Source organism: Leptosomus discolor, chromosome 5 (genome assembly GCF_034619465.1).
Source record: "Leptosomus discolor isolate bLepDis1 chromosome 5, bLepDis1.hap2, whole genome shotgun sequence".
Classification (NCBI taxonomy): domain Eukaryota; kingdom Metazoa; phylum Chordata; class Aves; order Leptosomiformes; family Leptosomidae; genus Leptosomus; species Leptosomus discolor.
In genome coordinates, this window is record NC_141395.1 from 59,040,152 (window position 1) to 59,066,417 (window position 26,266).

The 26,266-nt window shown below is 39.9% G+C and overlaps 1 protein-coding gene across 1 annotated transcript; it reads right to left on the minus strand.

Moving 5' to 3' along the window:
* Positions 1-2,011: 2,011 nt before the first annotated feature.
* RNF19A (ring finger protein 19A, RBR E3 ubiquitin protein ligase) lies at positions 2,012-24,198 on the minus strand. The gene is made up of 9 exons (XM_009954664.2): positions 23,559-24,198; positions 16,774-16,982; positions 14,697-14,841; positions 13,959-14,121; positions 9,294-9,408; positions 7,071-7,232; positions 6,218-6,431; positions 4,642-4,785; positions 2,012-4,252 (listed from the first exon to the last, which is right to left on the minus strand). The coding sequence occupies exons 1-9, from the start codon at positions 24,173-24,175 to the stop codon at positions 3,562-3,564; spliced, it is 2,460 nt and encodes an 819-aa protein (XP_009952966.2). The 5' UTR covers positions 24,176-24,198; the 3' UTR covers positions 2,012-3,561.
* Between the last annotated feature and the right edge of the window lie 2,068 nt (positions 24,199-26,266).

The window sequence follows — 26,266 nt, forward strand, 5'->3', positions numbered from 1 at the left end:
TCAGCAGCCTGCTTTGATGCCGCACCTCATCCACGACACCAGCAGGGCTGACCAGCACTACCTACTCTTCCAGCAGGCAGCATCTCCATACGATGGTAACTGGAGACTGGCAGGATTTGTCCCGGCTGCAGTCTCTGCTGAGGTACCATTTCATCTGCTTCCTTCACCCAGGTGGGTCGGGACATTGTGCTGTCTGGCAGAGAGCTTCAGTGTAGAGATCTGAGAGCTCAGGTCTGAATTTCAATGGAGAGTCACAACTGTTCATCAACCCACATGTCCTCAGGGCAACGCCTGGTCCTCCCTCCCTTGGGGGACAGCAGCTTGTAGCAAGGGCAGCATTCACACAGGCAAGCAGAACAGTACAAGACCATGTCCCTTCCTGGCAGGATCTGGAACCTCTTCAATCGACATCACATTCACTTGTGCACGGTCTATACCCTCAGTTTGTGTCTCATGTCTTTAATACATGATCTTATGAACAGCAACAAACCCAAATCAGGACTAAATAACACCTTCAGAGCCATCTTCCAAGACTGACTTCTGTTAGGCAAGAAAACCAAGTGCTGCCTTTGTGGTTTATGCCTCTAACTCTTCTTTGCCTCCCATACAAGCTTCTTGGTTACAAAGCACCTTGTGGCTACATTTCTCTGTTTCTCCTACCCTTTGAGGCTGAAGGTAACAAAGTCAACGCCACCAGCCTGGGACTGTGTTTCTCACCAAGATGGGAGACCTGGGGGTTTTTTGGCCCTAGTGGGGAGAAAGTTTTGGTCCCACAGCAACATCAGATTATTCCACCTGAGAAGACCAGCTGGCTGTCACCTTTGGGGCAGACAGGAGCAGTCAAGGTGGTAATGGTGCTCTTCAGACCCTTGTCATTTCCAAAACGTTCTCCCAGGATCACACTAGTTCATGACTAACAGAGGCATTTCTACACTGGCCTGAAAAATTACATCAGAATTCACAAACTGGCACTGTAAGATGATGAACAGCAAATGGTTCATTCACTTAGTGCTGAACTTAATTCAGTACATTTTCTGTTCAGTAACTATTATTTTGTAAAAGTGTTCGGGGGGAGGGGGGCAAAAGTCAATCAGGAACAAAGCACAAAAAGGAGCTGTTAGCACCAACCACTCACCTCCCTACAACCTATAGAATCTGCATTTGCTTCTAATTCAGAGTGCCTGATGACACGGCAGAAGGTGCCAGTATGCCTTGCTGCCTTTTCTAGGGTACACTGTGTTTCACTCGTCCTGTTTCTTATCATCTCTTTGAGCATCTGACGTTGGAAACATCGTAAATAATGCTCCAATTGTAGCTTTAGAGTTGACCCAGTGTAACAGTTATCATCTTGTTGTTCACTCTGATATAAATACAGCTTACATACAGGTTTGGGGTGAGGCAGATCCCCCCACGTCTTCTGCAATACCTCCCAACCAGTTTTAGTTTCTTACTTCCCAAGCCTGCCATGACGCAGGTGAGAAAATGAGCCTAACGAACAGGCAGTTCAGCCAAGCAAACAAACACCGGCCGTTACCCAGGAACTCTGGCCAACCCGCAGCGTTTCAGAATTAACTTCGCACAGACGGTGTGAAGTGAGAAGAGCACCACTTGAGATGGAGAAAGCAGAGCTGGAGCTCAGCTCAGCAGGCTGACCGCAGCCTGTCCACCTGTGCCAAGACGGTGCAATTTTGTTTAAAGATTAACATGCTTATGCCAGAGCCGCATCCTCTCTGAAAACCACTTACTGTCCTGCCTGCCATAGAGGCCACTCAGATTGCTCTTCCCTAAGGTGAAAAGAAATCAGGTTGAAGTCCTGTACAAATGCAACTACCTTCAGATCTGATACTTCAAGATATCAGAGCATTCAACTCCCAAAGCACGCCTAACAGAATAAAGACCATTAAGGGCAACGGGAGACGACAGCAGTCAGCACCTTACAGGAAAAAAAAGCTCCTTCTGGGAACATACGCATTTTTACAAGGCTAATCTGCACACCAACGACCACTAGAAGTCAGTATTTAGACATTTATTTCAGATATGCAGTTTACACGCGTATTATTGAGCAAAACTGAATTGCAAATATACAAATACTGTAACAAGCATTACCAAATAACGTAACTGGCACTAGTGTTATAAGCGTATTACTGAACTGGTGAGGATAAGTCATGGAAGAGGACTGCAGCTCACGGCATTTTCTTTTTATCCAACCAAACTTCCAGTAGCACCATAATGGCAATACATGAAACACAAGACAGAACATCGTTAACTGTTATCCTGATAGTCACAATTTTTTTTTTTTTAATTTTAGTGAATTACATAGCAAAAAAAAATGTTAACAGTGCAGGCGCTTTGGCCAACTTTAGCTTGTGTTCAGCTGTACATCTTCCATATGCAAAAGAAAGAAAAAAGCCAGCATATTTGGAACCCATCTTTGCACTTGGGCAGTCATTGCACTGCACTCTGATCCTGGGACTGAAGATATGCATGTCTCGCAAAGAGATGTCATGTCCACTAAAGCCTGAGTGAGTCTTTGGTAGGCTAATACTTCATTATTATTATTATTATTATACATTTATCTACCACAGTCATTTTATTACCTAGAATTTTCTTTTGTGATCGAAGGTGGCCAAAGAGGACATTCTGGAAAACATTACAGTAAAATCCTCAAACGACCAGGCACTTCAAACCCAGTCTTTTCCAAAGGCACCAAGAATTGATGGGGCACCATTTTTCCCCCCTAGTGAAAGGTGACTGCATCTGCTTTTCAATAATGCTTATAAATCACTGGATTGGTATTTCACAGGCTTTATACACTATATAGGAGCCTTATCTGCTGCATGGTTGGTTGCATGAATAAATAAGTAACCTCACTGTTCTTCACAGGTGACGTCTCCATTCCACCACATATCAAGTACCAATTTCTTCTGTTTCGAAATTATGTAAAATGCCATAACCTTGCTCAAAACGTACACACATACAAACGCTTCTGACACAGGCTACATCCATCTGAAGATAGGTGGCTCATCCTACATGCACTCTAAATGGTGTGTCCAGTTATGAGACAAAATTAGCGTTACGAATAGTCACTGTTGAAATATGATTGTATAGCTCTCTGCAAAACTTTTGCTTCCCTTAAATAGTTCACACAAGAATGGTTTTAAGCCACTAACGCTCAGCTAACACCCATTTATCCCAAATCCCACATTTCCAAACGAACAGTGCAGGACATACTATTAATTTCAGCATTTAACATATTAAGAGTTTACCAATTTTTTTCTAAATACACCAAGTATATGCTTTCAAGCAAAGTCGTGGCAAAAATACAAAACATGGACGTATTTGTACTGCTGTAATGCACTTGGTTAAAGCCTTCATGTCTCTTCACACGGGTCTAAGATCCATATGAAGTATTTGCATTATCAGACAAGTATATATAAAATGCAGTTATATCAAAACCTTGCTTCTGCTGGTCACCTGAAACTTAGGGAAGTTGTGTGTAATTCAACCAGCTTTCAGACAGGGTTCTTTAGTGGTAAATATATTTTTGCAGCACGTACAGGCTTAAATTTCAGTCTGAACAGCAGTGCTTAATTCCACAGCATTTTGTGAATGGTTGTTGTTTGCTTCTTTCAGTGTTTCACCACCACCTAAATCTACATCTGTCGAAGATCCATTATTAATGCTTTCCTCAGCAATGTAACTCAGCTGTGGAACATCAGTGCTTGAGGGTGCTGGAACAGGCACAGGGATTCCACTTGGCTGTGGGGAGTTTTCCAAGCGATCGTTTTCCACCTCAGGGAGAACGCTGACTGTGGTAAAGCGAGTGTGATAGTCGCTGGAACCATGGCTACAGGAAGTTTTCATACTTTCCATATCTGAGCAACTAAACTCAGAAAAATGACTCGAGTGAGAATCTGCTACAGATGGAATACTATCGCTAAGAGAGGGAGAGTCAAATTCACTGGAGTTTGTGCTTTGTTGTTCCAACAGCTGAGCATCCATGTCCTCTCTTGTCTCATTTATCTTCATGCTACTCTTCTTTCTCAGCTTACCTTTACATTTTTTTCCTGCTGTTGTTTCTTTGGACCACTTGGTGGCACCAGATTTACTTTCTGGCAAGCAGGCTGACGAACAACCAGCATTACTACGACCCGCAGCACTGCCATCATCTACACTACTGCTTCCGCTGTTGTGTCGGAATTTGGCTGGCTTTGATTCAATATCCACTTGCACTTCCATACTGTTGCCTTCCCTAGAACGAGAAAGAATCCGCGAGTGTAAGTGGCCATCTAAGACAGGCCAACCAACACAGTAAAACAAACTCTTGCTGCTTTCAAAGATACATAGCGAAAGAAAGTTAAGAGATGTAAGTTGTTTTAGAAAAGTTAAGGGTTTAACCAAATAAACAGCTCAAAGAAAAACACAAAGTCTGAAAGACCAAACACTTTACTGAGCTATAGCAATGGTGTTCCTCTCTGGAAATAACCTTGGCAAGATGTAAGCACTCACATGTAATTCAACTTGAAACAGAATTTGCGGTTTCAAAGCGGAATCATTAAAGTAGAACAGCCGAGGCACACTTAGAATATCCTTTAATAAGCGAGGCTTATTAATCTTCTGTTTTCACCACATTTCTCTTACCTGTCCAAAGGGATGTAGGAGTTCAGAATGGATCCTGCCATTGCTTTGGTACTGGCATTGTCACTAACTGTCCCCAAGCTAACCGTGCCAGATTCTCCGCTCAGACTGTATCGTTCTTTCTGCACATCTGCTTGTACTTCCAGTCTTGGAGAGAAAGAGAGAGAGTTTCATACACTGCTACTACAGTTAAAGCTGAAAATTAGTGTCACCTTGTAGAGTTTCTCCACCATTCAGTAATAAGTAGAGCGTATTAGCTAGTCTAGTACAGATGTGCATATTACCCTACTGAAATAGGTTCTCTTCCCACTGTCAAAAATGACTTTTTGATTAAAAACAAAACAAACAAAAACACCCCAAAGCAAAACCAGATTAATTTCCCAACAAAGCAAAATGTTGCATGTTAACCAGAGGTTCTGGATTCTTTCCTCCCTGAGATTGACAAGAGCAACTTCCAGGCTCAGCTACAATTCTTTTGCAGTTAGAGTATGTACTCTAAAAATGGAAGAAACAATCAGAAGGGTATGTAAGTTCAAGACATGATAGTTCCCATGTTTCTCCAGCTGCAAAATTATTACTAATCAAATAACAGAGAACTGTCTGTACTCTGCTTTATATTGTACTGTTATCAGCTGCAACAGGAAGAATAGAAACCTGAGCAATTTTAAGTTGGGCTGAGCAGATAAGCCAGATTTCAAACTATAAGCTTTTCTCCAAGTGCCTTGTTTATCTATGTTGTGACAGTGAATTAGAAGTGGTTTTCTGTTTTGTTTCCCACTCAGCTCTCTAAAGAGAAGGAGAAGTATATCTCACTCGGCAGTCACAGCTTGAAACGCCCATCCCTGCAGAAGAGAACTCTTGATGCTATCCTGCACTCCTTACTCTGTACAGCCTGGGCTTCCGAATTACACAAGAAAATGAGCAGTGTTAGCACCTGATTTACGGAGCAAATTCCATCCTGAACCCTAAATGCTAACAATCCAGACCCTCCCTTTCTCTTCAGGGTGCAGGACAGCCAACAAGCAGTAAGGCCCCAATTCACAGGAGGCATTGAGCACATAAGTGACAAGAAATTGCCACCTCAGCAAGGCCAGGTGCCCAGGTGCCTCCCCTCCTGCCTAAGTCCATTTTGAATCCACACTCCACCCAGGTGTTCTGAAGGCACAGCTTGGTACCTGTAGGCTACTGAACAAGTCAACAGTTCTGACTTTGGGGTGAGATGCACCAGAGAACAGACTGCGTTAGACACGAGGTGCCCCCCTCTGACGCCAGGGTAGACACTGCTCTCGTGGGAAGCAGAGCAAGATCTCAGTCCCCACTCACCCTGGGGGGGGAAAAAAAAAAAAAAAAAATAAAAAATCACACTCCTCTTTGAGGATTGTGGTCTGGCAGGATCTGGATCTCTTGGAAATCAGCAAATTGGTCAGAGATGAACTGTCTCTGTCTCCCAGAGACAGCTCCTTTTAATATGAACCAATTAAAACCAACCATAAACAAAACCAAAACCAAACCCTAACAATACCCCTTCCTCTGTTTACATGTAGAGTGGGATACCCTATGGTAGAAAGCAGTCTCTTACCTGTTAAAGCAGTTAACCATTGCACTTCCTGAGAGACTCCCTGTAATACTAGCCCCAGCCAGGGCCATGGTACTAGCGGTTTCACTTAGGTTGTCTCGAATGGCTCCTATTCGATCCATGTGGCTACCACTCGCGCTCAAGCTGCCAGTCAGTCCTCCAACGCTTCCTTCACCTATACTAGGGTTATGACGTGCCTCTGCTACTGAAGTGGTGTCTAGACCGAAATAAAGAAGGGGTGTCAGTTATGGAAGCAGAATTAGTAGTTCCTAGAATGTGACCATGGAAACTGCTCCTGAAGTGACGCTGAGAAAAAGGATTTATAAAAACACTGTCCCAAAGGTAACTTTGTCAAAAAAAGAAAAAAAAAACCCACAACGACCTTTCTTAGAGTTGCTATAATGGTTACGCCTGACATCACATACTTAGGATACCAAAAAGTTAACCATGGATAGGACAGGTAACATGGAGTGGAGGAACGCAGAGACACCCTATCACAAAGGATATTGCCATGTAATTGAAAAATAAAGCATCAGATCAGCATTTAGTTCCTCCTATTATAACTAAAAAAGCCAGCCAGCTTCCACAAACCAGGAGTCTGAAAAAGCAGCATTAATTTTACCTTAAAACTTCTACCTATGGAAAAGACTTGAGCCTGGCTTTGATTAAAATGAGCAAGAAAAACTTCACTGCTTGTGTTACAGCACAGCACAACATGAACACAGAGAAGCCACCCTCATCTGAGAGGTGGTCTTTCAGCAACGAGCAGAAGTAGTCCTAACTGCAAATAAGTACTCTAGTATCTAAGTCCATCAAATATAAGTCACAAACCCCATATTTATAGAAATTTTCTTACCTACAGCTGCATTTGTTCCACCAACATTTATATCATTTTCATCATCGAATTCTATCCTGACACCTTTTCCATTCCCTGCTGACACACCACAGCCTCCGCTTCGGCAGAGGGAAATTGGAACAACTCCATACACGTAAGCCAGCATAATAGGAACACCAATACCTACAGAGGGAAGTACAGTCTTTCATTAAATGTGACTTATATTTTAGAGCTTTTCATAAAAGCGATTTAATTTTCCATGACTACTTAATATTTCACACTTGCAAGAAATCAGGAGGGAGCAAAATTAAGAAATATTGGTAAATCACTAAGGTGAAATGACAGGAAATTACTTTCAGCAGGCAGAATGTCCTCGATCAACACTGGCAGGCAGAGAAGCTTAATGGTTGATGAATTAATACTTCCAGTACGGCCATAACATCTTTTACAAACAAAATGAAAGTACTTGAAGGGTTCATATAAGCTCCATTGGGGACTGTAATAATGTTCCACCTAAGAAGCACAAATAGCAGAGATCTATTTCAAATGTTACTCAACTAAAAATGTTAGTACCTCTACTAATTTAATAAGGGGCTTGATTTTGCATCCACTGAAGTCACTTGGGGCTTTTCTATCAATTTAATAGGACTTAACATTATTATTACCAGGGGATATTTCATATTTATTCTATCACACTGTTTCAATTTAAAATTTTTAATTATACGAGTTTTCCTTAAGAGTAAACAATTCTGCGTTAAGGGAAACCAGCAAACAGAACCGTGGGCTAAAATGCATGCAGATAGACACACGCATCCATCCCGCCACTAACAGCAGACTGTGAAAGTTACTCCTTTGGCATATAATTAAACCATTCTACAGCTTTGCTGGTGGAAGTACACAGAAGGAACAGAAAAACGGCAAGCTGGCACACTCTGAAAAAGCCAGGACAGAGGCAGAACCAATGCAAAGGCTCCTCAGTCCAACCTTAAAAGACAGGTTCCAAGTTATAGGAAGTCCCTCTCACTAGAAATTCCTCAGCATTCAAGGAGGAAATCCACATTCTCAAGGTCATTATTTTGGAAGCCACATAATGCCCTGAGATGAGAGGCCATGTGTTAATGGCAACAGGGCAAGAGCAAAAACTCCACAAAATAAAACCCAACTGCTTTCCCCAAAAATCAGAGTTTTATCTCTGGTCAGCAGTAAGAAACAGCTCGAAAGAATGAGGTAAAGCAGACCTCTAACTACATCTATGAGACTGTGTGTCCCACGACCTGTTTAGCAGGGATCTGACACCACAGCTACGTGAGAGCAATGCAACGATGATGGACACCAGAGACAGCTTTGTAACCAGCATATCCGCATTTGCACAGTGGTCCCACCATTGTTAACAAGCAGTCTAAAGCCACAGCTTCATGGCCAATTTAAACCACCACTTGCTAAAAGCAGCCCTGTCTTCCTGAGGCCACTCATCCCTCTCTGAGCATCACTTCTGGCACCAGGGGGAACACTGCACACACAACTGCGTGATGAATTGGATCAGGGGACTGATCCAGCTTAAAACTAAATGGTGGTTCTTAATGTGAAACAGTTCTCCACGGCAGCTTACTGTGCAACTGTAAAGATGCCTGTGCTGCAACAAACGAGAAGCAAGGCAGTGCTGGGCAAGCCCACTCCTTTCAAAAAAATCAGGGTTTGTTTACAGTGATCTTTAAGTTACATGGTGAGATGAGACAAGTATGTTGTAATGTACAGCCAGGCTTTCCTCAAATGCTACCCTCAACAATCCCTATGAGAAAGAATGAGATAGGACGCAAACCGAGTCCCAGAGCATAACAAATAGTTGGTCAACTACTGTAATGTTAAAGCGTATTTTTCCTGTGTTGAGAAAAGTTTGATATGAACTTATTCCAACACAAACAGACTCCGTGGCAACAGGTTTTTCTTGGTCGGACATTTTAAAAAGTTTTAAATACTTTAGTTTTTAAAGGCAGATATTACAATGGGGAAACTCCAATTTGCAAAATAAAAATTATTTTTAAGTCTTCATTTTAATGCAGCATTTCCTGAAGTACTGTATTCTCCATTCTGCCCCAATAAATGTATAACCTCAGACTCATTGTCACAGTTCCGTCACCTGTAAAAGCAAACTATAGAACTTGTCTCAGCTGCTTTATTGATGAGCGCTTATGGAGTTCTGGTTGTGAAGTGCTACCAATATACAAAATAGTAATATTTGCTTACCTACAGTTACTGCAGCTACAACTGGAGAAACAATTACAGATAAGGTTACACCACCTGCTATAGCCAAGTTTCTCTTGTGCTTTGAAATGTCTTTGCCTTCATATCGATTGTGAATCTTGAGAGAAGAAAAGAAGAAAGGGTTTTTAGAGTATTACCACCACCAATAATACACTGCTGCAAGGATGGAACAACTGACATATAGTTTGGAATCTGAACTCTACTCTCTTCCAGAGAGACCACATTCTATGTCACAATTTATTCCTTATCTCAAAGAAAAGAAAATTTATACATTTCCTAATTGTAGGCAACTTCTTAAAAGTTAGAAGTCCTCCCATCCAGCAACTAAGTATTTACTTTCAGCCTCAAGTTAGAAGAGCTAAATCATCAAACAGCTTTCTTTGCTTGTTTAATCGTTACTCCAGCTCACATGGTTGGGAAAAGCAGACAATTTTCACGATGAAAGATTACCACATCAGATAAAACTGACACTTCTTATTCCCAGCCATCCCTCCCCTAAACAACATGGAGTGAAACTTTCACAAATTATTAGATCGATGGAAACAGAGGTTGACATAACAGAGCCACGTAGTAAGGCTGCCTTCATCAAACATAGCCTGGGAGAAGGGAAGAGTAAGAGCTCCATTGCTCTGGCACCCTCTCACGACAGGCTGTTGAGACAGGAAATATTTTAGCAAACGTGAATCTTAGCTGTATTACTATGTACGGAGGAATCTACTAACCAAAACCCTTACTGATGATTCAAGTCTGCCACAACTCTAAAATTTGACTGCCTCAAACTTATCTGCCACAAATCCCAAATGAACCTGAAAGACCTTCAAAGATCACTGTTCTACAGAGGTTTCCTACTTTCTGTGTTTCATTTACTCCCTCTAGGAACATGGCTGTTTCAGGATATGCACTTCATCTGTCATCGTGCTTGGTTAAGACATAATTACAAAGGAACAATAGGTCACTATCTTAATAGCTGTCACAAGGCCAAGTTAATCCTCACTACATCTAAGGAGGAACACAAAAGAGTACTGAGATCATAAAATTTTTGTATCAATACGCTACCACAAAAAGAATGACAACAATGAGCTGGAAGTTTTATTAAATGCTGTGCTTTCTAAATTATAATTTCAATTAGAGATTTGGTAGGGTAGTTCTCATTTTGGAATAAATTTAAAGTGTTTGTTCAGGCAAGACAGACAAGGAAATGGCAGAGAAGATGCTGCACTTTGTATAACAAGAATGCATTTACTTGCTCTGAGGTACAAAGAGCAGCACGGACTGAGGGAGCACTTGAATGTGGAACGTATGTATGGATTAAAAAGGAAAAATTGAACACGAACAGTCTCACAGTATGAGTGCATAAGCTTTACAAACCCAGGAAGATGGGGTTTCATGGGGCTCTGAGCAATTATTAGGATTATATCAGGTACTGAATTTCACTGTTATGTGCAATTTTAATTACTGAAACAAAAGGCATACAACAAACAAAGCAGCTATAAAGGCTACTGGATTCCTTAAACACAAAGCAACAAAAACGATTGGAAGGGAGTGGTTGCAGAGAAGAAACGGATAGAAAACATCAAGATAGAAGGTTACATTGGTAGGAATGACTATGAAATAAGAGACTTCAGAATACCAAGTAAAGAATATCCAAATAAAGATACTGGGCCAGAAGAACAGGGATTTCAGTAAACTGGTAGGTTACAAGACTTGTATCTATAAAAAGAGAGGACTAGCACTTCCTTAAGGAAACTATCAAAGCACAAGCACAAACTCTTCCAATGCAGAAGACGGACAGACTATTGTAAAAGAACAAGGAAGCTTCCTTTACTGAAGCAGGAGCAGCATTAAGAAAATAGAAAGTAGGTCAGATTACTATGAAATGGTTATAAAGGAACAGCATGAGTGTGTCAGGATAAAATCAGAAAGGCTGAAATAGAGGAGACAGAAAGCAAGTGACATCAAAGTCAACAAGAAAATATTGTACAAGCACACTGCTAGTAAGAGAAAGACCAAAATGGATCAGTTTGCTATTTAACAAGAAGGAAAGACAGACAGTGGATGAAACTGGAGGCCTGTTCAATTTTTTCCCCTTCAGTTGTCACTAAAGATCAACTACGAGCCAGGTGACTGATGACAAAGGAGTAAGATCTGTAGGAAAACAGCAAGTTAGACTGTACTTACATGAGCTGATCTGAAAAATATCTTAGCAGGCCCAATTTCAGAGCCACTAATAATAATTTTGAAAATTATTATTCATAGAAGATGTCTGGAAAAAAAAAAATCAGGAAAACTTGAAAAAGTTAAACTGCAATGATAAAAGGTGTAAACCAAGAAGTTGGGGAATTAAAGACCAGTGAACTGAACTTTAATTTCCTGAAAACTGGGAACTTGTAGACACCAAAGAAAATGCAGGAAATAAAGAGGCCACACTGATTTTTTTCAAGCAGAAATCATGTCAATTTAGTTTTCTTCTGTGACAGAGGATGGGGAGAAGCAGATGTCATGCACTGACTCGAACAATATTTTGACGCTTTTTTGTATGACACTCAAACAGGTTCTAACAGTCCAGACTGGAAAATGGACTAGAGAAAACTAATATTAGCTTTGTGTAAAACAGATAGAAAACATCCAAGTTTTTTTTCACTCCTCAAATTGAAACTCTCACCCTATACTTTTCCAAGACACATGCCCTGGATCCAAGAGTATTCAATGATTTCATTAACCTGGAAGATGGAAGGAAAAGAATGCATGTGTTGAATTTCAGGCAAATACAATCTGGTAAGGTTGCAAGAACTGAGGTGAGTCTTGAGAAGTCGAAAAAAAAAGGACCTGAAATGACTAAGATGCAGCACAACAGTAATGAGTTCAACACCTCCTTAGGAAGAGACTAATTATCTAAAATATCAGTATAGTGGGGAAGGGTATGTGTTTTAGAGTACACAAAGTGAAAATAGCATGTTGTTGAGAAAAAGATAATTGGCAGTTTTATGCACAGGATCACCCTCTCATTTAACTCAGCAGCAGTAATGCTTCAGCTTCACTGCTGTATTCAGACTGAACAAAAACAAAGGCAGTATGAACAACTGATAGGAAATCCATAAGAAAATATGAGAACTAGAGGTCTAAAAATACAGTTTGTCAAGAAAAAACTGGAAGTGCTAGGTTTGTTTAGAGACAAGAACCAAAGCAGACTTAAAACTCATCAAATATGTAATGGGATATTGCAAAGCAAAAGGATTCTTTATGTCAGCCGAAGACAGGGCAGTAAGAATCCAGTGTCGGAACAGAATTTACATTAATGTTAGAAAAATCAATTTTACTAAGAAAATTAGGCTTGGAGAGCCTGTGGAATCTCCATCATCAGGTGTTTTGAAGAAAAGTGCAAACATGTGACAGGAGTCACAGAAAAACGACCATTAAGCAGTGGGGTGCAATGGAAATTCTTACGAGGCTGCCCTCACAGACCAACTCTACTGTTAATATGTGAAAGGTGCTCAGTAATGAGGACCCCAAAATCTAACGAGAAAAGCAGAACATGCAATAGTAATTTGAAACAGGTAACTGCTGCTTTCCTCCTCTTACCATTTATAAGGTTCCATCAACTGTATGGGACTAAGGCAAAACAGAACAGAAGGGTCAAAAAACAACTGTAGCAGAAGGTAGGAGCACTTGCTTGAAAGAAGATGAAAAAGAATACAGTGGAAGAGCTGCATGCCTGGACTCCTTGTCTAGCAGCAACAACTCATGACAAACACCCCACCCCGATAAATGTAGAATTATGTGTCTGTGCCAGTCACTGTGAGAACACAGACAAAAGCAGAAATAAACAAATCTTCTGATTATGCCATCCAGGACATGTAACTGAACAATTAGCACCTGCTGAACCAAGCCGTCATTTCAAAAAGCCCATTTCCAAAAGATCTGGATAACTTACTGCTTTATCCTACATTAAAAATAGGAGATGTCATTATCTTTTGTTTTCCTCACAATTTGTCATTTACTTTATACTAAAAGCTATTGGTTCTATTTTTGAAAGGAAATACGTCAACTGCCTCCTGATTAACGTGGTCATTTCCAGCCGATTCCCACAAACAGTAAAATGAAGATAGATGCTGTCTAGCTACCTGCACTGAACACTGCTCCACATGGCGGACCGGCCCAAGGCAATTAACAAGCTGCTGAATATAAATGCTTAAACTTGTGCATGAGCACGCCTCTACTAGCAGAATTTTAGACGAAAATACTGGTAACTATTTGCTTTTAAGAAAAAATAAGAAGGAATTTCTTTTTGCTTCCTTCTCCTCTAAATATTGTTTGATTCTAAGGGACAAAAGGGAAAAACACAGCAATTTTGAAAAGGCATCCAAGAACTTCCATGGCAAGATGCAGAAATTGGAAATTGTTCTATGTTTTGCTCTGTCTGTTTTAAGAGGAACTACATTCTTAAAAACACTACTTCTCCTTCCAAACAAATATCCTTAAACCCTTCAGGGGTTGGTTTGGTTGGGTTTCTGGGGGTTGTTTGGGTTTTTGCTTTGTTTTGATTTTTTTAAGGGCTGGTGAAGATAGCCAGCTGAACATAGTATTACCCAGGTCATACAATGCAGAAGGTAAAACCTGAAGCATATTAGGGGTTGTAGCACATTTTACCTTACGTCCCACGTACACAGGAATTCCAATGATCATAGCAGGAATAGCAATGCCAGCTATTAAGGCAATTCCTACAGGAGCTCCAACAAGTGTGCCTAGCTGCCACAGTATTTTCTTCTTACGGCTCCATGGTTTCTTTCCCCAAAACGTGCAACCTGATGGGCTAATAGAAAGAAGTAAGAAAACTGTAAAGAAACTGTAAATAAATCAACATAACTATACAGTACTAACAGTTCTCTAGTTACTTAGGTCCAAGTTACATACGTTATGGATACCAAGCCATCAGTTATAATTTCTTCAGAGGTTTGCTGGGTTTTTTTTTTGCCTTTACATAATGTTTTGCAATGTAAAGAGAAGCATATTGCATATTACCACATGCCAATCTGTGGTTCACAGGTAACTTACACAATCAGAGTTTACGTATTGCTTACTACGAAGAACATACAGCAGTATTAAGACATCAGTAAAAATAGTGGGTACATTCATCTAAAACACTTCATTTGTTGCACTAAGTACACATTGCATGCACGAAACTTAGAAAAATAGTTTAAAATAAAAAAATAACAAGACACTAATTTAAATACATGCATTGAAAACTAACTTAATTCTCAGATACGGATACTTCAACTGTGATTTTCTACTCCAACAAGAAAGGCAGACTTACAGCACCCAGGAATCTACTTCTATATACTTTAGAAAACAAACTGCCAACCACAGATTTTTTTTTCTTAAATGTACCTTAAATAATGTAAATCTGAGATCTCTTTCATACATAGCCAACAGAATTCACAGCCACAGACAGCACAAGTCATATGATTGCAGCTTCCATCGTTCATTTTTATTATATAAGCAGCACAACGTGGGCATGGCTTTATGTCGTCAGCTGTTTAAAAAGGAATATTAAGATCATTATCAGTTCTTCACACAAGCAGATTTAATCAAAATATAGACATACATTGAACCATTATCTGAAAAAATGGAAGAAGTTTATTGTAAGTTTGTTTTGCAAATCTTGATTTGGCAACGACTTCATAGCTATTTATATTTGTAAACCTTGGACCAAGCAAAACTAATGAAAACAAGGCATATTAGATCACATTCAAGTAACTGAATGGTTAATGCATACACTCTGTTCAAGGATTTTCTAAGCTTAATGCAATATATATTAGAGTTTGATATTAAATATGTATGGTAATACAGGACTGATAAGATGGTCTCTTTAAATATAATCCTCTTTCACATTTCATGTTGCTATGAATCTTTTGCTTGAATATTCAGTCTCCACTCTGTTATTTCTTCTTATCTTAAATCCATCTCCCCTTCCACATTAAGTGCATTTCTTTGGCATCACCAGCCTCCTCTTGATTCTTTTTCACAGCCCTACTTACTACTTACTCCCTAGAAAAAAAAAAAAATTGTAGAAAAAAATATCCTGGAGGCCTTCCTTGTTCCCAAGTCAAATGCTGAAAAATGCAGCTAAGTGACGAGCTCCATCATTAACAAACGAGGGGTCATTGAGCAACAGTGAAATATTTGTGCATGGACACAACCACAGCTGTGATCTTTGTTCCTTCACGTTACCGGTTAGCATCTGCACTTTGGGACAAGCTATTTACCCAAAGCAGCAGAAAAAACTTGCAGCTCCTAGTGCAGGAGTCAAAGTTTACTGCCTCTGTGCTACTAGGTAGGACAAAGGGAAGAGTGGGGTTACACTTGCATAAAGAATATCCAAAGAGGTGCAGAACCAGCAGAAGTTGTACCTCTAGCAACTCCAGTGCAAAAGGGCAGTGAGCAGCTGCAAGGATGCACTAGCTATTCCCAGATGGGAACAGATGCACGACCTACTGCCGTAGCTGAACTGAGCAAGTTCTTACAGCACAGGTACGCCAGAGCTACTGCTGTTCACGCTGCGAGTGACAAAGGGCAATTTATTTAAAGTTTATTTTGAAATTTATTTGAAAACTAGAGCAAGATGCCAATTTCTAAGACAAGATGGAATGCCTTGTTAAAATAAGCCAGCGCAAACAACAAATTAGAGACTCTCAAGTCTAGGGCTGGATTAGAGAACAACTCTAACCACATTCAAGCTGCAAGAGAGACTCTTTTCCCCAAACATCTACCTTGTTTGGTAAGGCAGACACAAAAGCTGCCAAATAGATCAAAGTCTGGTGGAACTTGGAGCCAATTCTTACCAATAGCAGACTGGACTCTTGCTCTGCAAAATACTACTCTGAATACTTCATCCTCTTTTTTTTGGTGGTTACAAACAATTTTATGAAGATGGAATTGTTTGCTTTCTGGTAGCCAAGACAGGCGATTTTATTGAAAACCAGAAATTTGTACTAACAAACAGATGTCAAACACCAGAGCTGGCATCAGACATACTCTTTTGAAAGCAGAAAATCAGTGGTTTTGTTTTATTTTTAACAGCTTTTATTATTAGCAGCCTTGTGAAATTTCACCTACAGTGGAGAAAAGCATTCCCAGTGTATAAGTGAAACAAATAATGAAGCCAGCCTGCCAAACAGAGAATGCTTTGCAGCAAGTTCCTTTGACTTCACATTTTTCAGCTACAAAGGAAGAATTTAAAATGCTGACAAGCCTGTGAGATTGAAGCCAGGTGCTGTGGTCACAGAATATTTCAAATTCTAACATTTAAAATTTGAATTTAAACTTAAAATTGTATGTTTTATGTTCTGAAAGACAAAGCAGCTAGTATCGGCCATGCTACTGTTCAGTTCTTTCCTTTTTGGAGTTAATTCTGCAGATGTACTAAAAAGATATTTTACAGACACAGTATCCTAATCATAAATACCTGCTGCTCCAGATTCCTGGCTGTAACTAATAGACGAAGAACGAATTGTTCTCAGACGCAGGCTCTGAGCTCTCTCCTGGCGAGCAGCATCGCAGGTCTGGTTTGGATGCCAAATCTGCTTACAGTGGTAGCAAAACTCAGTTCCACAGCCTTCTCGTCCACACGTAAGTTTGGGACAGCTGGCACACCCAAAAGCGATCACAGCATATCTTGAATGATCAAGAGGGGCAAGAGAGTATTTTGTTATTAAAAACAGTCCCATCTATAGATCAAAGCAGGTAAGACAGCTGCCAGAGCAGCTGAAACAGGTACAAAGGCAGTGGACATCAGGAGTTGACATTAGGTGGCCAGCACAGGTTGCTTACCGCCTCCATCCACAACTCTATCATTGCATTAGATAGGACTGTACAGAAATACCACGATCAGCGTAACACTTTGCTCTACCCCACCGTAGTAAGGCTGAATGCAGCACCGTAAGGTTTACCATCACAAAGCAACCACAGTTTAGAAGAGCAGGACAGTAAAACCAAAAAAAGGTATTTAAGCAACTAGAAAAAGTTAGTTTCAAGAGTGTCCCAGTCACTACGGGCATGTCTAAGCTTGACCTTCCTATAATCTGGGAGAATCCCTGCGAAGTGACCTGTAGTGTAATCTATTACTGTAAAGGCATCTGACTTGGTACTGCATGACATTTTATTTTACTGATGGCCTCTTAACACGAATACTACTTTAAATAGGTGTTTGTTCAGTCTTTATATTTTAAAACATCAAAAAAATCAAAGCAAGTATTTAATAAATACGGATTTTGGTTTCTCAATTAGGACAATTACATTTTTTTGAGAATTTTTAAAAATACATTTCAAACTGTAAATGCAGAAAATGCTTTGAGTTCAGGGAGTCATTGCCACCTCTACTCTGACAATATTATACAGCAAAAAGCTCCAAAAACTTTGAGACTTACCAAACTGCGTTACACTCTTGCCATCAGACACTACATAAACAATTCTATACAATGACAAGAGTTGTTACCACAAATCAATTCCTCCACCAGGTTTGCCTTTTAAAGTTCACATGATAAAAATACAGACAATGTGTATTATTGTTCATATTAATAATAAATATATGCTTATACACCCAGGTGCCTTAATTCCTACCCACTGTAATTTTTTAAATGATTTTATGCAATACTTTCTTTTTAATAGAAATAATACTAGGTCCACTGGTATGAACACTTAAAACAGATGTATAGTTTTATTCACGTGAACAGTCCCCAAGAATACACTTCAACAGATTTATAAATGCAGCAGGGCTTAAACTTATGGTTTAAATGAAGGTAATTATATTTTAAAAGACTAAATTGTTTATTGTTACCCCCTGTCCAATTTATAGTAGTTGCACGAATTAACTCAAAGTATTCTTTATTAGTAATGATACCAAAAAAATTATTCCCACATATCTATCTAAAAATTTAGCTTTTCATTTTAGAGTAGCTAGATCTGAAGCTCTGTAAAGTTAATGCAAATCCTATCCCTTTCATTAGTGTTTTAAACCAGTATATTTGAAGTTCCCCCCCAAGAAGTTCTGCAAATAGTTTTCAACCTTTAAGTTACAGATGATGCACTTAAATAAAAAGGAGATATACGCTTGTCTGTTTTCAAATATTTCCTACTTTCCAAGTAAAAATTTGTTTCAATAATTGTTAGACTCTTCTATATTGTTGCCAAGTTAATCAGCTCTATTTTCTCACTTACTGCAACTGAAGAGATAATTGCTTTGTATGTGCACAGAAAGACTCTGATCCAAATGCTTCTTCAACATACGGGGGTACATCCAAGACTTACTAATGTTATACGAAAGAATCTCAAGTATAGGCCAAGAATGGAGTATCAATTTACATCCTGCTTCCCATTGCTAATAAAGAATGGGCACGTCCCTGATTCCCATTTGGGACTGATGTACTGGCATACCTCTAGAAAGTCACTTTTTAGACCAGAGCAAATCTCAGTTCAAACTGTACAAGATTACAGGTTTAATTTCAACATTTTGCATTCGTTTTCCAGGCGATGTTAAAGCCAAAGGTTCTTGTTAGGCTGAGAGAAGGGACAAATAACCAAATTCAAAGTAATAACAAGTAAAACAAAAACCAGAGGCAGAGAGCAATTAATTGAAGAAAGGATGTGCAGTGAGAAGAGGAACACAGAATTTATACTCTTTTGCCTTTATCTGCCCTCTGCTTGACAAAGATAAGAAAATCTAGGAGTTGCTGCCCTCTTCCAATAATGTCAGCAATACGATCTCAGAGCAAAACCTTTAAATAATTCAGACAGAAGAAAAGACAGAACACATTTGGAATACTGATTCACTAAGGCTTGTTAAAATGACATCGGAAAACTTCTATGAAGAAACAGAATCTCAAAAAATTAGTCTGGAACAAAGCCTAGGAGGTTTCCTTATCTGTGCTCCTTCCCCAGGGAAAGGTCACCTATTTGCCAGTGTCCCCCACCAAGCCACTGCAGGCATGTTGCAGCTGGTCCAGACTATTACAGTATTCCAGGTGACAACAATGGTCAGGATGCATTTGAGCTTGCAACAAAAGCAGAGGACAAAGTAGCCTAGGGTCAGAAAGACTGTGGTGCCAGCACTATCAACCCTTTCTGGCATTAGACTGCTTTAGTCCTAGAGACCACACAGCTCCCAGGCAGCTTGTCCAGGGCAGAACTACAGAGGTTCTTCTCCAAACTAATCCATAGTTCTCTTGTTGGGAAGATCATGAGAAGTTTTTCACTTTGACCGCAGTAGTAGTAATACACTTAATACTGCAGTTAACTTTGTTTCAAGATCTGTTTGGCTCCAGTTTTGCCATCTCTATTTGGGGTAAAAACAGGTCCTAGAAGTGAAAGACAGCTGAAAAGAGTTATTTACTTCTTAACTATTCTTTGTTGTTTCCTGAGAACACAGGGGCCCACAATGTAGGAAAAAACCTCAAACATTATAACAAACTAACCTAGCTTCCCTCTTTTTTTTTTTTCCTTCCTTATTTTTTTTTTTCCCTTCAGGGATCAAACATTTTACAATTATTTGCTCTTTATCTGGTCCAGATCTTTGTCCAAGTGCGATGCCCAAACCCTGAAACAGCACTACATGGGATGTTTCATCAACGCTGGGGAAAGTTGAAGCATTGTCAAGCACCATACATTCAGTTCCTTTTTACCTATTTGCACAGCAAATTTTTTCTACCAAAATGGTCTACTTTGCACCTTATTTCCTGTTTATTACAGTACTTATTTCTAATTTTAAAGACAACTTTAGGAAATAATGCTACACTCTGAAGTTATTGCACCGCTCCTACTTTGCGATTAATTGCAAGTTCAGTAAATGCATTCCATCCAGCTCCTTCATGAAATATTTGATCCATGCTAAAATCAGGTCAGCTACCATCACAACCCTAATGCATTCTGCCAGTACAGCATATCAAAATCTGTTCAGAGGAAAAAAAAAAGAGCTCTCAGTTTTAATTGCATATGTACAAGTTGATTACAGGTGCCAAAGCAATTAGAAACCGCAACTACTGTCGTACAACATAATTCCGATGTGAAGTTTGTGCATACTATATGTGATACCTCATCTTTAAACAATGTGTGTGAGCAGCCATAGGCTGTTCAGTGAAAGTCTGAATAGTGGTTGCTTCCCTAAATCTCACACCTGTACGATTCCTTCCTCCATCTTCCTTTTATGCTCCACAACAAAATTAAATCCCCATTACTACTTTCTATACTATACGCTTCCAATCCTCCTTCCCATCTTCCTCTGGGTGCTTTCTCCCAGCTCCCCTGGCTAACAGCGAGGCAAGAGACCAGTGCTGCAGCAGGCTCCCAGCTAGGCACATACCGACTTGTCAGACAGTGCTGTGGTGCCTGCCTGGAAGGCCAAATTTCAAAAGGTAACTGTAGGATTCATATGCAGGTATTTCTCTTGCTGGAGACATTACTGATGGTCTCTCTTTTGCTCAAGTATTTATCACCCCCCAAACTTTTTAGATTAACTTATGCTGAATGCTCAGCCCCCTCTGCCCAACATATCTGAAGGTGCTAAAGGTTTCAAAAGTGATCAGGAGAAGGATGGGGAAGAAGACAAAACATGAGCACACAAGCTCTTGTTTCTTCAGGATGACAACCAGAAAGAATGATCCTGCTGAGAAGTATGCAAGTATTCAAATTCATCTGATTCTAAACTAGTAATGGGAGTTCAGTGAGGGGGTACTATCTGTGCATTAAAAACAGAATCCATCTATCACTGTGAAGCATTTCCCTACCACATGAAATACATGAGGAAAAAGCTGTGTTATCAAAGGTACACTTAAAGCTGCCCATATAGTATTAGTTTGTTCCCCTCACACATAAACACTGTTGCCGCTCAGCTGCCTGGCAATATACTGTTTTCTCCACAGGATACAACCATCAGAGTAAGGAGCATGCAGCAGGCAGTTTTCAAGCAATGATTTAAATACATCGCTGATGTCCCACACAATTGCACAGAACTAACTTCTGAACACCCACTTTTTATTTTTATAATGGTATTATCTATAGCAATTATCATTATCATTTCTGACCATTTAAAGATACTTTGGATATTTTTTTTGAAACAGATTGAGAAAACTAAGGCACAACAAATAAGGTGAAAAGTCTCCATTAAATGAATCTACCTTAGTTTACTTAGTGAAGTACTAAAAAAAGTATGTGAATCACTGAAACACGGCTTAACAGAAAATGGTTTAACAGTTCTTTTATGCTCCCCCTTACCTTGAGTAACAAGTTTGTCCAGAACACAACTCATGAAAACTTGAGCAAAGCATACTTCTGCCTATCAAATAATGCCTTCTAGTGGTTGTTTTCTTTTGCACTATTGAAATATTAAGAGCAAGCTCTACTGGTTTTGTCTACTTGACATGGACCATGCTCATGCAATCAATCCATCTCTCAAGTCATTTTTCCTTCTCTGCTCAAACTATACCACAACAATGCCATCCACTTTGGACGGACCAGAGGACGAAAGAAACTATCACAGAATCATAGAACAGTTTCGGTTGGAAAAGACCTTCAAGATCATCAACTCCAACCTTTGTCCTAGCTCCATCAACACCACTAAACCATGTCCCGAAGTACAACATCTACCCGTCTCTTAAACATCTCCAGGGACAGTGACTCCACCACCTCCCTGGGCAGGCTGTTCCAATGCCTGACAACTCTTTCAGCAAAGAAATTCTTCCTACTATCCAGTCTGAACCTCCCCTGGTGCAGCTTAAGGCCATTTCCCCTTGTTCTGTCGCTTGTTACTAGGGAGAACAGACTGACCCTCGCCTCACTACAACCTCCTTTCAGGTAGTGGTAGTTACAGTGATAAGGTCTCCCCTCAGCCTTCTCTTCTCCAGGCTAAACAGCCCCAGATCCCTCAGCCATTCTTCATACGAGACATGCTCCAAATCCTTCACTAGCTTGGTAGCCCACCTCTGTACCCTCTGCAGCACCTCAATGTCCTTCTTGTAGAGAGGGGCCCAAAACTGGACACACTACTCGAGGTGCAGCCTCACCAGTGCAGAGTACAAGGGAATGATCATCTCCCTACTCCTGCTGGCCACACTATTCCTGATACAGGCCCTGCTTTTGACCCACATTAGCAAACCCTGTTTCATTTAAAGAATTTTGCTTTCATAGTATTTTAAATATGTTTCTTAACATACAATTTAAATTTGAAAGACTGCTGAACATTAAATATTCTAATGTTAATGTTCAGATGCTTAATCTACCTAACAGTCAGTCCTATTTTGCTTGCTCTTTTCCAACATTCTTCCAAAAGAATTCTTCCTTTTACTTATTACTCATTTGTGAGGCTTTGAAACAGACGTCACCTTCTATGAGTTTTTTAGTGTGCACTGCACATCCGGATCACAGTCACGGCTGTAACCTTTAGACATTATGATAATGCACACAATCTCTGAAAAGCAACTTGCTGAAGAATGGCATTATGAGACACCAACAGCAGTGAAGTGCGATGAGCTGCTCAGGAGTATTCAGCCTACTCATGTCAGAATTCAGAATGGTTTCAGAACTGTTTAAGCACTAAAGAAATGTTAAAACATTACATTCCTCAGCTAATAAGCAGGAACAAGCTGATTACTATCTTACATCAGAATCCTATTGGCAGGCAACAAGTGGTGTCTCAACCAGCCTCAAGATGGAAGGTGTATCTGAAGCTGGATAGGCCTTTTTATTGAAAGAAAACCTTCAATTATTTTTCACAGCTAAAAAAACCAAAACACCCACTGTGCTTTAACAAATGGACTAAGTTAAAAGTACAGTCACCAAATTTTCACTTCTCTTTAGTCTGAGCTTTGCACGGTTGCCTTAGCAGCACAACATCTAAGGTTTTTTTGCTGGCTGTGGATACATAGCAACCACCTACCAATGTTTCATGACATTGCTGAAATTCCCTCTGTGCAGAAAAAGAAAAAAAAAATTACTTGAGGAAGGGTTTTACTTTGGAAGGTAGGTAGTGGCTTAGTTGTATGGGTTTTCTTTGTTTTGTTATTTTGGTTTTCATTAATTTTGGGGTTTTTTGTTTGTTTGCGGTTGTTTTTTCTTTTTAAAGAGAATTCTGCCTGCTACCTACTCCTACAACACACAAAACGCTAAAGCAAAGCTATTAACTTTTCAAAAAAGCATAATGCTATGAACATTATCTATTTATGCTGTCACTTTTTTTTGAAGATATCGGGAAAAAATACATACCCACAATCTGGAGCTGGGCACCACCTACAATCAGGATCCGCAACCAGCCATCGCCTAAGCATAAACTCTTCGTATTTTTCCATCAAGATGTCGTCATTTAGTATCAAACGAATATCATGAGGATTAAATCGTTCTGAGCATTCTGGACAGCTAATATTAACTCTGCTCTCAGAGATTTCTATCCGGAGATACTGACGCAAGCAATCCACACAAGATCTATGGTGACAAGTCATTATCTCCGGGAACCTGTCCTTGGAGTGCCGCAAAAGGCACAAGGGGCATTCCATGAAGTCTCCACTTGGTTTGCTGCTAGAAGTTGTTCCGTTATCGGAAGAGGTACATGTGGAGAAAACGGAGTTCTTGTCTGTACACATTTCTGAATGAATACTTTCAATACTTGCAATTCCATCAACACCTCCGTTTAAATCCCTAGACTTGCGTTTTGTGTCTTTTTTTCTCCGAAAAAGAGAGCCCAACGAAATTCTTCTTTTCTTTGGTGCCTTTTTAACTGATGGCAAGCTCACAGAGGAAGCAGAAGACTGGAGGTCCCGATCAGAGCCCATTTGCCGATGTAAACTCATGTCTAGATCACTCATCAGAAATGGGTTAAATTTCATATACAAACCTAATCATTTTTAAGGATCAAAATAACAGAGTCAGATACAGGCATATTATTATGTAATCCAGTTTGAGAGTCTTCATGCAGAAAATTCACATGCATCCGCTTCCAACAAATTATTCATGGGAGTTCCCTATATAAGGAGGAAAGATAGAAAAAAAAAAAAGATAGATTAGAATCACATCCATCACTTTTGGTTCTGAAAGATGACTGCACTCCTAATGACCTGTTACCCATATTACTACCATCTTCTCCTCATCATCTGACTCAATACTTCTTTCTGTCAGCTTTTTCTATCCCTTACATCCTTCTCATCTTAACAAGCCTGAAATTTCCCTGTGGTTAAAGAACTATCTTTGTTACAACTAAGCAGTGCTGAGAATGGCACCTTCACTCCCCTGCTCCCCAAGACGGGGTGTGTGTGAACGCACACATGTAGAAATCACCATAACCCAAGGTGACAACTGAGTAAATGTCTAACAAGTTCTTCTATAAAGCAGAGTAGCAGACTTACAGCACTGGAAACTTTTCTGTTTTCTCTACCTTACATTTTCCACACATACAATAAGGTCATGTACAACCCAATGTAATTAATTAAATGAAGCAAAAGGTTTGTGTGTGTGTGTTTTGAACCATTTAGACTGCCAGCAGAAATTAAGTCACTGGGGCTAAACAACTCAAGACATTCTCAAAACCTGCAGGTTCTCAGAGAAGTATGCAGGTGCATATATTTCAGGAAGCTGAGCTGCAGAGTGATTGACAGCCAATATTGTCTTGCCTTTCAACTTTCATATTGCAATTCAAGCAAAGACTAGAGTTAAGGTGATGATACTGGAATTTTTCATCATACTGATTTTCATTTAAAAGAAAAAAAACCAAACCCACACCCCAAACCAGACTCCCATCGCATATCAAGCTTCCATTATTCCCTATGTACAAGATGATGGCAAGCATTTCCTTCTGTTGCCTGACCAGCCCCAAGAGGAGAGAGGAAAAAAGGTATTTTCCTATTTTCCTTCAACAGAGAAGACTACTGTAAGAAGTGGCAGATCTCCTCCAACCAGAAATAATAACTTCCCCCAAACACGCAAATATTCCCACTTCTTGCAAGCTTCATTGTACAAGAGGAATTTTTCCAACTCTCAGTGAACTGCTTCTGTAACAGAAGAACAAGGCATTTCTTATGTGACATGACACCAGTGTTGCTATCTGGATGCAACTACTGGCGGCACCATTTCTTTCCTCAGTGTTTCCCAGCTTACCTCCCAGAAAGGGTTGCACTGGGTTTCTAGGATTTTTACCTTCGCATGACAAAAATCAGAAACTGGATGCTAAAAATAAGTCAAAAGGTAGAAACAAAGGAATATAGAGGTCCACTGATGATGATACAAAAATATAATTTCTAACTTACACATCTTGGTACGGAGAAGATGAGGGCAGGTGAAAAAAACCAACAGTGACTGAGGGGAATGCCTCTATTCACCAGAGCCCAGCCAGTCTGCACACCAGCTAGAGACCTGCCGAAAACCAACCGTGTGCTGTGTGTCTCTGGGACGGGATCACTGAGATGACTGGTCATGACTGGGACGTTTCAGAGGAAGACTGACCAGAAGCAGAAACAAGAATCCCTCCCCAAAGAGGAAACACAGAAATAGCCTACAGGCTGTCCAGCTCACCAGAGCAATGTGAGCAGCAAACCCACTGCTGCACCCTCTTCAGACTGCTGTACTATATACGTACTACCAGGCAGCCAAGTCAACACTACTCAATCTATACTACCATCCAGTACAGCAGTATCCCACAAAAATACTGTCTTCAAGTGTACGAATTTAAAAGGAAAACAAACAAACAAGAAATCAACAAAAACCCCGTCACATACGGTTTTGCTAACAAGAGGTCTTGTGTTTTGAGCCATTACACTTTTTTTTTTTCCCAAGAAAAAATTTAAAGGCCACTATATTCTATTTTTTCAAACGCTAAATTATTACTACTTTTTCTTTTTTTTCCCTCTACTAAAGAAAAAAAACTTACCTCTGTGGAACAGTATCCAAAAGATCTTATTTTATTCCCAGGGTCTAAAACAAAGCAT